The sequence below is a fragment of the Perna viridis genome, chromosome 2 (genome assembly GCF_037379345.1).
Source record: "Perna viridis isolate PV_CMFRI_1.1 ecotype Kerala chromosome 2, ASM3737934v1, whole genome shotgun sequence".
Lineage (NCBI taxonomy): Eukaryota > Metazoa > Mollusca > Bivalvia > Mytilida > Mytilidae > Perna > Perna viridis.
The window spans coordinates 24,154,268-24,170,831 of NC_142446.1; the positions used below are offsets into that span (position 1 = coordinate 24,154,268).

General features: G+C 32.1%; 1 protein-coding gene across 5 annotated transcripts in view; it reads right to left on the reverse strand.

Annotated features, from left to right (window-relative positions):
• Nucleotides 1-170: 170 nt before the first annotated feature.
• LOC148624173 (PHD finger protein 10-like) overlaps nt 171-16,564 on the reverse strand; it is a 28,979-nt gene continuing 12,585 nt past the window's right edge. For all 5 annotated transcript variants that reach the window (XM_088566749.1, XM_088566752.1, XM_088566750.1 and 2 more), the window contains 10 exons: nt 16,347-16,414; nt 14,795-14,863; nt 13,805-13,933; nt 12,855-12,964; nt 12,279-12,402; nt 10,467-10,562; nt 10,011-10,116; nt 6,944-7,056; nt 5,011-5,159; nt 171-1,604 (listed from right to left, as the gene is read on the reverse strand). In XM_088566749.1, the coding sequence (XP_088422875.1) occupies nt 1,427-1,604; nt 5,011-5,159; nt 6,944-7,056; nt 10,011-10,116; nt 10,467-10,562; nt 12,279-12,402; nt 12,855-12,964; nt 13,805-13,933; nt 14,795-14,863; nt 16,347-16,414 (1,142 nt within the window). In that variant the 3' untranslated portion in view covers nt 171-1,426. The remainder of the gene's footprint in view (nt 1,605-5,010; nt 5,160-6,943; nt 7,057-10,010; nt 10,117-10,466; nt 10,563-12,278; nt 12,403-12,854; nt 12,965-13,804; nt 13,934-14,794; nt 14,864-16,346; nt 16,415-16,564) is intronic.

A 16,564-nucleotide genomic window follows, 5' to 3' on the forward strand; every position in this document is an offset into this window, starting at 1 on the left:
TTATCACACATTGTATATTAATGTAAATTGCTAAACCACTGAGAAAAAATGCACATGTTACAAGGTACTGGTAGATGAGAAAACTTTCCCTTTCCCATGGTGATACTATAAAACACTGAAATACGTACCACTAGTAGAACCAACTTTTCAAATAACAGTCTAGGACACAATTAAAACACATACAACTTTATTTGCCTTTTCATATGATAAACATACACATAAAGAGATTGAAGTATTTGCTCTGTACAACAAAAATTCTAAAAATATAATTTACAAAATTTACATGCTTTGAAAAAAAATATTAATATCAATCATTTAATGGTTTTCAAATGAAAAATCATCAAAATTTTTAAGAGTAAGGGATCCAATGGGACATTTAAAGGTACCCCACCCTGTCATAAAATTAGAAAAAAAAAATTCTTCAGTTCTCAAGTACATTTGTACCGGTACTTGTCTAGAAATCACAAAAAGAGGTGTAACATATGTCTCCAACCAAAAACCTCCATATGAGGCAAGGAATTGTGCTAAAAATTGACCTTGAATTCTATCAGTAATACTTAACAATTAGGCAAAACTTGAAAAATATTTTAATCTGTTCTCAAGTCGTTTGGAAACAATAGGTAGATGGACAGACAGACAGACTAACTGGCAGACATATATTTAAACAAGTACTATCTTTAAAAAAATTTTGTTCTTTTTACCTATAAGTTTGTACATTTCATTCAAGAAAATAACATATGGCATGCAATTTCGATTTTCAATATAGTTTTTTCGAACGCCACTAAGTGATTGGTATTTGGCCAATCGGGAAACAGAATTGCCATCAGGTGACTTGCGTTTCTATAGAAGAGGGTCCTTAAGGTCAAAGGGTAAAAAACGAAACTATACTGACTGCATTGGAAAAAAACCAAAGGGTATCATATAATAAAGCCAACTTGTGGTGTAATATAAAAAAAAATGCATGTTTGAACACATTTAAAGGATAAGCAGTATAACACATATTGACCTAAGACAGCTATCATGACATGAACATGTAGAAAGGGTGCAAATGAGCAAATTTTCACAAATAATTAAGTTAAAAAAAAAAGACATTATGCAAATGCAATATTCAATACATCTGACATCTATCTCTTGAACTATCTATAATAGGATACATGTGCATATGCACACAACTTATAAACTATACTGACATCAATTTCAGTTATGTAAAATTCTGTTGAACACAACATCTGCTTTTTCAGTTGAATACTTTGATCTAAATCTCTGCCGAGAATTGAAGCATGTCAACTAGTCAAATGAGCAATCATATCCCAGGTGTTACATTAAAAGTATTGTATACAAATCTGTTTCAATGTTTATTCTCCAATATTATATCTTGTGCAGTACATTTTCATGAAACCAATGCTGACAACATCACATGTTTCTATCATGACTCTTGTGACACTGCAGTATCCATGGGACGTGGGGAACATTCAGCTGTACTAGGTTCACTCCCACTCACACTGTCTTCAGGTTTTGGTGAATTAGACATTGGAGTTTGAGGAGTCTTTGGAGGTCTTCCTGGCCCCCTACCAGAACCTCTACCACGACCTCGTCCCCTTCCTCTACAAATAAAAAACCAAAAAAATTTGGAAAACTTCACATACACTACAGTGCATACTAAGATCACAATAACCTGATGAATTATTTTAGGTAATTAACAGGACAATTGAGTAGACAATATAAACTTTCTAACAGACAGATTTTAGTACCTACAGGATTAATCAGTGAATAAATTGCTTGTTCAGATTTTTTGATTCCCTTCTCAATTGTCCTTTCACCAGTAACTACCAGAGGAAATAATCAAGTTATTGTCATTTAGTCGAAGAAAGACAAACAGTATTGGACATCATCATTCTATATGGTGCAACTACTTCCAGTAATGATACACAATTTAAAAAAAAACATAGTGATATTGATATTTCATTTGTCCTTGAAACAAATTTTCAACCACCGGTAGATGTCTCAGTGGGACAAAAATGCCCCTGCTGATAATGTCAAACCCTGAAGGGTAGAGGCTTGAATTCACTCTATATTTCAGCTCAACATATTTCTTATTTTGGACCATGATTACTTATTGTTTAAGACAGCACTGAGGTTCTGACACAGTTTAAAATAATTACAGATTCAATACCACTTCAATAATATGAAAAATAAAATGCTCAGCAAGATGCAGCTTGATACAATCACAGAGGTTGAACACTAACATTGGAGATAAATTTGAATACATACTTTTTGCATCTCATAATTTGAATTGTACTTAAATGCAATCTTCGAAATTCGGACCAGCTCAACAGCCAATGCTGGTAAAAATAGTGGTGCAGAACGTTTGCTTACAAGCAATGTTTCCTGTATAAAATTCTTTTCAGATTAAGAGTAGGGGCTTGTCAGAAATTTAGACAGCAAAGACTGTCAATGTTTGACAAGAAAGAGATCAAACAAATAAAAAATCTGCAATAAGAATCTGAACTAGAGGCTCAAGAGAGCCTGAATCGCTCACCTGGTTACACATTTGCTTATTTGAAAAACTTGAGGAATGAGACAGGCTATAAGTTAAAATCAACTAAAATTATTCATAGCATTTTCATGACCTGAACCAGTTTTGCTAAAGGCAACAATTCTTGAATTTTTTTCAAAAACCTGTCTTATGACTCCTAAGTTCCATTTTTAGCATAGGCAGCCATATCTATTCACGGATTAAAAATCACACAGTCATTTTGAGCACAATACACTAAAGAACTATTATGCTTATTTTCATTCAATGATCTTAAATGGTTTTAGAGAAGATTTTCAAAGTTGTACATGTGAGAAAAAAAACAACAAATCTTAGTATATATGTGGTATAGAACATTATATTATTTTATCATAAAGATATTCATACACTCACACTTAAGTAATGTGATTCCGAAACAGTTGGGGCCTTAATCCTCAAATCAATACAGACTTTCCTTTTTTGTGTTGAACCTTGTTGTAAAATTCAATCAAGATCCATCACCTAGTTTTCAAGTTAATGCACAAAACTAAGTGTCTACAGATGTCAACGACAATAGCACCTTACCATTATATGAAAGAAATATTTTTGCAATCATATAAAAAATCAAAAAGTTTTTCTGTGATATTTCTAAGTCAATACCTTATATTACATAAACAATTTCGAGTTAAATAGAAAATGTTAAATAGAATATATACTGGATCTTCAACACATCTTCATACACAAACATAACAAAATTCAAACAAATTAAATCAATAAATGCAAGCATTTAGAAAATTTTTTAAAAAAACATGACAATAAAAGCCTCAATCGTTCACCTGGAAAGTTGAGAATCCGATGGCCATATCATTTGATCAAGTGAAACAAAAAGTAAATTATTTAAAGATCTCAAGATGTCTAAATCTTCTAACACATAGTTTTAATGCAAACTTTAAACTGTAGCCATCTGTTGACCCACCCAATAAGACATTGTTATTATCAACCCTTAGAAATTCAGAAACATTGGTTTCTGTAGTTTCAGAGGAGCTGATTTAAGAAATCCTCTAGTGGCAAACTTGTTTGATCTAACAAAAGCAAAAGTGGATTGTTTGTAGAGGCTCTTCTAATCACATCATTTCTATCAAGTTTTGTTAATATCAGTCGAAGAGGTTTCATGAAATTGAACAAAATGTGACAAGCTAACAGCCAATTGACAATGGAAAAAAAAAGAATGCATAAGCTCACCTAGACTTTTGGTACAGCTGAGTTATAAAGTCTAGAACAATTTTTAAATAAAATTTACTTAGTCCAAGGCACATAATTTGTGAAAAACCACCACAGCTTGATCTGTGAATTAACAAGATACACTCATAAATCAAATTTTCAACATTTTCAAAAACATCTAGATTTACTTTGTTCTTCAAAACAGGCATACCATAGTTTAAACATTAGCTTTCCAGCTACTTAGTGACATATCAGAAAAGACTAGAGGCTCTAGAGAGCCTGAATCGCTCACCTGGTTCAAAATAGTCTTGATATCTTTCTAAAGCTGGATTTTTCACCTTACCGTACTACTGCCACAAGAATCATTAAATCAATACAGAGCATCTTAGTTATTTACACGGTTTTCATATTATAAAATAAATCTCTAATTGTCATTTTTTTCTCTTCAAGGGCAATAACTCCAACATCGAGCAACAGATCTTTATGAAAATTTCAGCATAGGATGGTCTCACCATGGTGATCGATTCCCCACTCTAGCATTGACTTTCAAGTTATTTCAGTAAGTCCTCAATTTTTTTTTTAGTGATGGCCATGTTTTTGACAGATAAAAAACTGTTAACGATATCCTAACAAACATTCATGCAATGTTAGGTTACAATCCATCCTACAAGTTGTCTAAGAGGAGATTTAAAAAAAAATCCATTTCGTGGACCCATAACTCATTCATTTGTCAACGGATCTTTCTGAAAATTTCTGAATAGGTCCATCCCATTGTGCTGAACAATTTTACTCCAACCAGATTTTAGCTAAACCAAACTGTTTTTGAGTTATTTGCATAATTCTACAATTTGACCCCTATGGTCTATTTTTCGTAATGATGGCCATGCTTTTTGCCAGATCAAAAATCCACACAAAAGGATTTGTTGAAAATAACCTATAAAGGAACATTCATGCAAAGTTTGGTTACAATCTATTGAGTAGTTTCAGAGGAGAAGATGTTTGAAAAAGTTTACGGACGACAACGGACACGTAGTGATGACAATAGCTCACATGGCCTTTCGGCTAGATGAGCTAGTAATTAGGACTTTCAACTTGTACTTCTATGTTCTACATAGTTCTCTCAGTTCATTTAAAGTAAGAGATTCAAACATTTTCACAATCTATTTACTATTATGTAGTTCAATTAAATGTTTAAAACATGTTACCATAATTGTTTTTCATGGCAAATAACATAAGTAATAAATAACATAAGTAATGATTTATTTGTTTATACAAACCTGCCCCTCTTAGAAGGTGTTTTGACTAATTTCGGTGTTTCTGGTCCTTTACAGCTCTGACATTTCCATGGCCCATTAGGTATAGTTTTCAGTCCTACACAGAATGTATGGTAACCTCTATCACACTTGTCACAAAACATCATCTTGTCCTGAATAAAAGTAAAGAGATTATGCCTCAACTATGCATATTGAACTAAATGTAGAAACTTCACAACATATTATTTTTGTCATTTAGGTAGAGCTGATGGATGCTTGTAAAACATGAACATGTATAACTTAAAAGAAAAGTATTAAGCTTTTATACATTAATTTTTTTTTATCATAAATGATACTGACTTCACAGTGAAATCCCTCTGCTCTGAATTACCATTTTTATTCTTTTTATTATAATTTTGCCAGTTTCAGCATTTCATTTTTTGTGGTGTTCTTAAATCAAGATCTGATTTAAAGACAGAATCAAATGCTTTTGAGGGCTCAGCTTGAACTATATGCAGAGGCTGAACTCTAAACAGTTAGGGTAAGTATGGACATACCATTCTAACATGGTACAGCTTTCATTTTGAAAAGTGATTAGACAACACGACACAGAAACATAAATTCTAATGGGTTCCACTCACAACCTCCAAAATTAATCTCAACCTTCCTTTAGAGGTATGGTACTTTGTGGTAGAATTTCGAAGAGGTTTATTCCCTATTACTCAAGTTATCATGCAGAAATCAGAAAAATTCTTGTTTCTGGTCATTTTGTGGCCCCCAATTCTCAATTTGCTCAAGTCACAACACCAAAAATCAATCTAAGTCTCCTTTTGAGGTATTGCATTTTGTAGTACAACTTAAAACAGTTCCATTCACTTTCACTCAAGTCATTGTCTGGACATAAAGAAAGTGCTTGTTTCTTACCCCTTTTCCCTCATTGGTTTAAGTCATAGCCAAGTTTTTGTCTGTACATCAGAAAAATGCTTGTTTCTGGCCCTTTCATGTTCCTCATTCCTAAGCAGTTCACATCTCAACCCTTTAAATCAATCCAAGCCTGAACTTTGAGATAGACAGCCATATGCTTTTACTGGAGTTACGTAGCTAAATTCTATAAAAAGCTTGTTTTGTCATTTTTTGGCCCTTTTTCCAAAATGCTTGGGGTCATGACCCCAAAATCAATACAAACCTTGTTTGTTTGTTGGGGTTTAACGTCCGAGCAGCAATATTTCAGCTATATTCAGACGATGAACATGAAATTGATGATAAAATGAACACGAAATAATGAATGGAAAAAGGGGTGGGACACAAGGAGAATGGGGTCGACAAATTTTGATTGCCACTGGAAACAGGGAGAGGTGGGTAGGGTCGGGCAATTTAGCCTCCTGTGGCGGAGCCCTATGGTTCCTACTCCGGGAGAATACCACAGTAGAGTTTTTTAACGTGCGAGGAACGTGGCATCTTTCCCAACACGGTGCACCACTATGGTTTGAGGTCAGGTTTTCCGTATTATAGCCTGACAACCCCAGCATGTAACACGCCAGCGGTACCCCATTCCACCACCTGGGGCACACATCCCAGTTGCTCTGTGGGCAGAGCGCCCTAGCCCTCGGCTAGGGTTCTGAGCACTATTTAGTCGCCTTTTACGACAAGCTTAGCACTGCTGCAGGCCTATTCTTTTAAAACCCGGACCTGCACGGGGCTTTTTGTGGATTGGAACTTTGATATAAAATTATATAAAGATAAACTAAATTATATTCAGGCAATTGCATGAAAACCGAAAGTCTACAGGTGATGACAGGGCCATACCATTACAGTACTGCAAGTTCATTGCAATCACATAGAAATGAAAATGTTAGAACTAGCATTCAATTGAAGTTCTTCAGTTAGCTTTTTAGAAAGACCTTATTCCACTGAATCTTTGAGAAATAACAGTTTTCATCATTATCTTGATAATTACCTCATCAAATGGATCCATACATTCCACACATGTTTTACATTCCATACATTGCCATGGATATGTCTTAATTACAGCTACCATGTCTTCTGTTAAATCTAAACATGGAGGATGACCTAAACATAGAAAGAAACCAAAAAAAAAAGAATTAATTTTTAAGGCAGTTATGTGTCATATATTACCCATAGATAATTAAAATGTCTTTAGACTTAAATATTGGTCTTTGAAAAAGTAAGATATCTAATCATACAGTTAAACTTTAGTTGCTCTAAATTCAAGTGACCATTCAAATGTGTTAAAGTTTCAAGATTTCCCGATTTTTTTGGTTGCTGGTCCAATTTCGACTTTATCATTAGAAATTGTTTACTTCCTAGGAAGTTAAGTTAGTTCTTCGACATTTTCCATTTGTTTTCAGCAGATTATGTTGATTTGTAGATATCAAAAATACTATGTTTGCCTTTTAAATATAAAACTTTCAGAGTTTGAATTTTTTAGTCAAAAATTAGTTTCCATTTTCATTCTTTAATGTTTCATCATGTTGACTACGCATCATTTTCAAACTTCAATCAGTACTATGTTGAATAAAAACTGGCTAATTAGTGATGACATCAGTATTACCTAAAATAGGGTATGTCTAAACACTGCAAAGACCGGTCTTTGTGCACTAAGACTATAAAAGTAGCACTAAGACCCATAAGATGGCATTTTTCAGAAGTAAAAGTACTATCATTGGAAAGGTAATTAAAAATTGCATAGATTGTACTGTATTTAATGTAAAAATAGTCATTGAATCATTCACTACACGTGCTGACAATCATGCGGGTGATAGAGTGTGACCACGGCAATTTGAAGTCCATTGATCGTTAATTAGGGTCAATGATGCGTACAGTATTGACCGTTCAAGCTTGGGTGTGATGATTTTGTTTCTTAGGGATAATCATAGATAAAACATTGGAAAAACTTTGAAGTTAAGTTCAATTTTTGTACATTGTTTTGTTTTTCTTTGAAGTTAAAAAAAAATATTTATGGAAAATGTTTTTAAAACAAACATAAAGCATTTTGAGCAATAAAAGTAAATGTATATAAATCACCAAAGTTTGGAAATGATATCTTAATTCATTTAAAAAGTTTTTATTTTTTTATTTACACGCATCATAGTTTCGTTAGTTCTACATTGAAAACTGCCCTGTGGAGACCTTGGTTTTTATTTAGTTACGAAAGCTACTTGTCAAGACTACATTAGGTAATTATTCACAGCAATAGAATCTTTTGGTCATTTTCATTTTAAGTTTTCACCTCATTTGAAATTAGAAAATAGAATTTTTTTTTTTCATTTTTACAGTAAGAAATAATAATTATTTCTTCATTGGGAGGGTTCGTTTCTCTCGTATCATATATTCCTATCACATATAAAGGCATGTCTACAAGAGACAATCAACTGTGTAGACTTGAGAATAGACAGTGACGATGAAAAGGGTCTGACATACGTGATAGACAGAGTCTTTCCAGGAGCAACCCGATTACTATGCACAAAACATTTAAAAGACAATGTTGCTGATCATCTAAAGGACAACCTTGGTACAAAAGATACAGAACGGACCGACATAATAAACAAAATAGTTGGTCCATGTGGTATAGCCAAAGCAGACGACACCTTTGAATTGGACTATGTAAACAAGCCATGTGCAAACTTGACTCAAGACCGCCTTTGGATCAACAACAATTGTGAATCCATCAATTACGTTTTCAGATGAGCATTGGACTGGAAGCACAACCGATTCCATCACTTGTAAAGTCATTACATGACATTGTTAAGAGTCCATTTCGCAGACTTGAAAAGAACCCGTTTGGTACAGGAAATTATGAACTATTTGGTTATTTTAAAAGATATGCCATTACACATCAAATCTGTTTCTCAAAAATGTCAAAGAGAAAGAAACTCGGTACCAAAGACTTTCATTAGACAAAAAGAATTATGCTAATACTGTTCAATCCAAATGTGGAAAACTGGAAATGCCAACATACCAGAGACTTGCTAAAAACCAAATCAACGTAAAAGATCTTGTACAAATAGAACACAGAAAAGATTTTGAAGTTGTGCCATAAATGTTACTAATGTAATAAATATTGTCTCACTATTAAAAACTATACGACTTAATACTGTTTCTTTATACATTTCTTGTATAGGCTTTTTTTCAAAATTGGCATTAGGATTATTCATGCAAATAAAAAAAAACAACAACAAAAATTGCAAAATCCAGAACAAAAAGTGCATAAACAAATAATCCAAAAAGAACATTATTTCAGCTCAGTTAAAAAAGATTGATTAATCTATTTAATATAATTACTTTAATGTAAGCCCCTTCGACATATTTAATTACCAATATATTTCCAACTTATATATTTACTAATCACTTATATATTACAATCTAAACTGTCAACCCACGACAATGTTTATTCAGTCGGCATCTAATCAGTCATGGTCTGTTACACACAGAATTGTCTGCACGTGCCGGAAATTTCAGCATAAAAGACTACAAATCCAACGATTCAATGTTTTTATACTAAATTTGGTGTATTTGATGTATTTTTAAATAACCTTTCATATGGTAGTACTTTTACTTCGAAAAAATGTCATCTTATGGGTCTTAGTGCTACTTTTATGGTCTTAGTGCACTAAGACCGGTCTTTGCGATGTTTAAACGGACCGCCTAAAATAACACTTTCATTAATGATATTAATGATAGGGCTTCAGTTTTTCACACCTTCTATTACCCAAGCTGAAAAAATGGCAGATGAGTTCAAGCTAGTGAGGGTTATTACCATACGGACCAAATAGTTTAAGTGTTAGAGTAACCAAATTCAGAGAAAGATTATTTATATTGATTATATACGAGAAAATTTTGGTACTTTGCATTGTGTTTGAGAAATACCGGATGTTAAAGCTATCTGAATTCAAACAAGTGAAGTTCCACTGTATTTTAATGGCTACTACAATGTACATTTTAGGCATTATTTGTTATAAATGACAGGATTCTGACATGGTTAACGGATTAACAAATATAATTACCATGTCTAGCACATTCAGAACATCGTACAAATTCTTTGACTCCAGTTTCTTCATCTTCTTCCTTCCCACATACCCTACACAATGTTTCCGTTTCTGACTCTATCTTCTACAATTAAATTTAACCTGTGTAATGACATTTTTAAACACACAATAGTTCAACGTCATATTCAATTCAATTTGTTAAAACCATATTTTATTTCATTTACATAAGTGTACCAAACAGTATTGTCATTCTATAAGTTATGAAGAACTTTACCTGTCAAAAGAAACGAACTTCCTGAAAAGAAATGTGAAGGTCTACATGACAGTTATAATCAGTTATCAATACAAAATGGACATGAAAAAAAAAAAAAAACAGAGAAGGTTGGTTTAGTTCTATTTTAGAATTTTAATTGTCCTCCTTTAATTCTTTAACAAAAAGCTTCAAATGGTTATTCGACAACTGTTAATATATACCTTATCTTTATCTTGTTCAGTATTTTCCTGATCACTGCTACCATCAGAGCTACTAGAACTGTCATCATCACTATCAGATCCAGACCCTGACTTACCCTTAAATATGATACAATATTCTTATTATGAACCATTTAATTATGCTAATACAATCAAGTTCTATTTCTTAAATTTCACTATAAAGAGTAAGTGGGCCAAAACCTATATAAAAAAATGAAAGGATTTTGAACAGTCTTTGAAACTCAAGCAACCTCTAAACCTCAAATCCATATTAGTAGCAAAATTTTAAGTTGTTAAAAACCTGCTCAGAAAGAATGTAGTTAGTATCTAATGTCACAAAAGATTATTTCTCCAGAAATGTCCTCTTTTAATTGTAGTTTTGAGATACAATAGTAAAATGCTCTAAATGGTGTAGTTTGATACAACCACAGATTCCAGACACTACACTTTGACACAGTAGAGGTTTCCAATGTGTGTGGTGACAGAACTTAAAGAAATTAAACTTCAACCTTTAACTGTAAAAAAATGCTTTGCAGAGCAATAGGACTGCAGAGGTCAAATTCTGAACAGTTGGGGCAAGTATGGACACACCATTCAAATTAGATACAAAGCTCTTTCAACTTTCATTATGATTAGACATTTGACACAGGAATAAAATTTGACCAGAATTGAAGAGGCCAATATGCTAGACATCCAAATGCTTTTACTGGAGTTTTATAGTTAAATTCTATGAAATGCTTGTTTTTGGCACCTATTTGGCCTTAAACTCCAATATGGATGGGGCCATAACCCCTAAAATCAATACCAACTTTATTTTTGTAGTCTGAAACCATGTTATAAAATTTGATAGCAATAAAACAACTAATATTCAAGTTATCACATGAAAACCAAGTGTCTAAGAATGAAGATGACAGTGTCATACCCTTTTTTGTGGTTGTATAAAAAGTAAATTCTTTTTAGGTATGGCCCCTTTGGCCACTAATAAATTGATAACTATAAGAGATATCTGAAATCTGATTGAAAAAATCATAAGAAATCCAATAAAAAAGAATTTTTTAAAATCAGACCAAAAATGAAAAAAAAAAAATTTTTAGGTGTGGCCCAATTTTGTACCCTTTAAACTCTAAAACATTTTAAAGTAAGTCTACCGTGTAAAAATTAAAAAAAAAGGAATTTCATTCAAAGAAACACATTTACATCTGAATCATAAAAATTGGTTTGGTGTATATGTCAAAATGACATCAACAGATGAAACCATGGATGAAACACCCATTTCCCCCCTTTCAGTCACTTATTTTCAAAAAGGATGGAGCAAAAATCTCCTATTATAAAGCCCTCTGCCATGTCCCTAGGAACAATGTTTTAAAACTGAATATATTGAATAACTTTTACTAAAGTTATAGTAAATAAATGATAGTGAATAAGTGCCAACAACAACAAAGTAATACCATTATATAACCAAAAAAAAATAATTTGTGATTGTTTAAACAATTTACATTTATGTTTTCAATACATTGTTAGAAAGAGTCAAATGAACTTCTTTTTTGTTGAAATAAAACAAAGTTTAATTTTGGACTGAAATGAGAACCAACTTGAAAACAGGCTCTTAACTGAAATTCTATACAGACAATTACATTCAGGATATCAAAGAATTCAAGAATTTGGTTTTTGTTAAAATCAAACATAATCTTAGTACGGACACTTTGGACCTCAATTTGAAAACTGGGCCCAAAATTTCCAAGACATATGGTAAGCAATTTAAACAGCATGACAAATGATGAAATGAGTTGGCATAGACCAACTGATTAATTTTACATCTGCATCCTCTTCAGAAGCAGCCTCCTGTGATGTAGGACTGGCTAAAACATGGTTGATTGTCTTTGGTGGATCATACAAAGCTGTATTCAGTGGGAAATATTTCAGTTCATCAGTGGAGTATCTGCATAAATATAACTTTTTATAGTTTTGTAATTTGAATATATTTTCTTTATAACTCTTCAGGATTTTGTAATTTGTACATGTTTTCTTTAATATGCACTAGCCAATAACATTAAGGTCAGCTTGTAGACTGCTTTGAGAAAATTCCTGGTAACTGAAATCAGGAACTTTTCTCAGAAGATTTACTTTTGCTAATCATTTGCATTATTGCATAAAGCATCATAATAGTTTTCATCATGTCAATTTTCACTTTAGATATGTAATGTCCATTGAATGAATACCTGTAGCCAGAAGACACTTATCAAATTAAATATCTATTTTTCTATCAAACAAGAATCCATTATTTGTCTTACCAATTATTTTCAAAAATATGCATGAGAATGATACAACAAAAAGAACAGTGAAAATAATGAAAAACAATGGTAGAAAAAGAATGTTATTATTACAACTTACGGCATATAACTATCAGTAAATTGACCAGGCAGTATAGCTACAGGGTATGCACCTATCTTTGTAGCATCAGCTGGTAACTTCTTAAACTTGTTAGCAGGAAAATGAATGTTCTGAAAAAAAATTAAAAATGGTAACAGCTTTTTTCGTATAATAGTCAATTTTCTGAAGGAATGAACGAACACATAATAAATCTTTTAAAATATCCAATAAAAAATATCACTGATTAAATTAAAGATGTGAAGTACTTATTCGTCATTCCAAACACAAAACAGGTTTTTTCTGATTTAAGTCCCCACATTTTTATTTACAGTTGACCAAAAGATCACTATTGATTGTTTACAATTGATCTAGTCATGTCTTTTATCGTTATTCTTTCAAATTTAATTTAGCTCTGATTTCACTTCTGATGTTAAACATGTAACTTTTCCATTATTTCATGCAGCATTCATTTCGTTAATGCAAAAATAAGGATAATGGAATTCAAATACAATTGAAGTTAGAAGACTTGTGTAAGAAATTGAAATTCAAATTAAATATCAGCCACTGTCTCTATATTTTCATACTGTTACTAGTCTTGAAAATGTCCAAAGTTGGTTACATGTACTTTTTTCCTGAAATTTATCTGGAAAGAAACCTGATAGAGAAAAAAAAACTGTGAATGTATAAAAAATGGGCAGAGCAATGGACAGAAATGGGTAAACTAGAATTATCTTTTCTTTATGAACAGAAGTATGATAAAAGCACTAAACATCAGTCTTTATGAACAGAAGCATGATAAAAGCACTGAACATAAAGTCTTTATGAACAGAAGCATGATAAAAGCACTGAACATAAAGTCTTGATGAAGAGAAGCATAATGAAAGCACTGAACATAATGGCATTCTTTTTATGACTTAATGTTACCATATCAAACTATTTTATTCAACCCATTCAATAATAAAACAACATACAAATGTTTGCTGGTCAAAGTATGCTCTTCTCTCTTCTTTCCTTTCCTTGATGAACCCAGCATTCCATTCAGAAGCTGATTTCATGGCTTTTTGCATATACATCTTCATTTTAGTTTTTTCAAGCTTTGGCTGAAAGTATAATCAATTTTCTTGCTGTAACATTATATGAAACAGAACTGTAAACAATAAGATTTCAACAGAAAATATTAAAAACAAGACCTGTACATGTCTGGATCTGTATCATCCTCATTTATTTATAAGCAAACAAGCATCTTCAATATGTATAATTGGACCTAAGCAACTTCCAACATTTTGCCTAGAAGAGAGGTGCACATCTTCATTATGTATGTAAAAACTTTGAAACATTTCAGTAACATCTGCGTTACAGATTGCACAAAGTATGTACCTTTGAAAACATACAGTGACAAAAAATGGTGAAGTTAAATATGCTAAAAATGTATGAAAACATCTGCAAAATTCCTTAATGATAAGTAATGTACATCTTCAATATTTATATAAATGCTGTGCAGTTTCAAAAATATTGGTACTATACTTTTTGAGTTACAAATTACAACAAAATCGGTATTCTTCACAATATAAAATGACGAAAAAGGGCAACATGCTAAAAATTTAGAAAAAAACATTTGTCAAATTTCTCACTAATATTAAACATTTTCGATATAATTTATATATAAACAATGAGCAAACTATCAATATTATAGGTTAAACAATTTTGAGTAATAGATGACACAAGTTAGAGACCACTTACAGCACAGACAGATAGAATTGAGTGGCTACTAGACCTGCTATCAACACTGGTGAAGCAGGTAACAACACATATTTTTACAATTGCTAATGTTTATTATTTCAAGATTTATCATCATAATTTAATCATCAATCATTTTTTTAAGCAAATTGGAAAATAAAAATGTGTTACATTATTTGGCAAACTTAGGGCAAAATAACATTGATAATAAACTAATGTTATACCACTTCATATTCCTTGTGCTTTTCAATTTTCTTCTGTTTTTCTCTTTCATGGATAACTTCTGTATATTGCTAAATTTATAAAGGCTATAGAATGTTAGCATAAAAACTAAAAAGCTAATAAAAATAATCAGGTAACAGTACAAGTTTAACAGTAGACTGGACCTATACATGTACATGTACACAAAATTAAAAAGAAATTAAAATGTGTGAGGTAATTGGATAATAAACAGCTGTGCTAAAGCATATGACTGGTCAGTCCTCCTTCTTTCTGTTACGAATTCCAGAAGTCAGAAATGATAAATCTGAATACATGTACAATACAAAAATCTAAAAGAAAAGTAGAAGATTAATTGCTCACCTGGAAGATTTAGAATCATGTAGTTGTAACATTTGATTCAGTGGAACAATAAGTAAATCATTTCAAAAGAACCCTCCACTTACATCATTCCTACCATAGGCTGAACCACCTGAGCCATGCAAAAAGTGAACTGTCTGTAGAGAACATTGCTATCATGCTTCAAAACATTGGCATCTGTGGTTTCGGAAGTTGATCTTTGAAAATTGGCAAATTGAAAGCTGCGATAGCCTCTGGCAACCACCTTGTTTTATCCAGTGGAACCAAAATTTAAATTTCACTTTTAACATTTCTGAAAAGTTTGATTACTATTGGGTCAGTGGAAGAGTAATCAAGGGAACCAAGGTCATAGTGGTAATCAAAGAGTAATCAAGAGAACCAAGGTTATAGCGGTAATCAAGGAGTAATCAAGAGAACCAAGGTTATAGCAGTAATCAAAGAGTAATCAAGGGACCCAAGGTTATAGTGGTAATCAAAAGAATGCAATCCAGGGACAACAACCAGACATGGAAGAGTAATCAAGGGAACCAAGGTTATAGCGGTCATCAAAAGAATGTAATCCAGGGACAAAGACCAGACATGGAAAACAGACATACACAACATAGAACATAAAGTAACTAAAATCATACATACAAAGTATCAAAGCAAATGAGCAACTTGGACTCCACTAAAATATGGGAGCATGGACCAGGTGCACCGGTAGCATATATTTCAAGACAAAAAGGTGCTTCTGCAGCCATCCACTAAGCCACTTGAGCCACACAAAAAGTACCGGTATATCTTTTTATAAGGGCATTGATACCAACTACCTATTAAGTTTAAAATCATTGTTACATGTTGTTTCAGAGAAGTTGCTCTTTGATCTAATAAGGAAGCTTCTTTCCATAAACATTGTAACTATTTTTTTTTTAACTCTAAAAGTGTATTTAAGTTATCATACGATATATGCAGTGGTGGAAATTACAAAAAATCGTTGGATTATTTAACTCATAAATTATGAGAAACAATTGATTAACAACTTTTCTCATCTGAGTCTTCAATGATGAGGTTTAGAATTTCAAGTACGCATGAATATCTGATCTAGACTTCAAACGATCCTATCAAAATATCATCTCACTTACAGATATAAAAGATATAATAACAAACACAAGTTCATTCACTGACGGGAAAGGAAAACATTCAAAATGACCTAATTACCCTGTATTTCTCAGGATAATCTCGAGCCATCATATCTAAGACTTCCTCACTTCTCACAGCTGTTAAACCTATAATGAATATAAAATGCAGGTCTTAAAAAAACATTGTTTCTAGTCATTAACACAAAACAATTTCATAAAAAAGATATATAAAATATATAATAAATGAAACTTCCTAACAATATCACAAATGCTCGTAATTCCTTAATACATGTACTA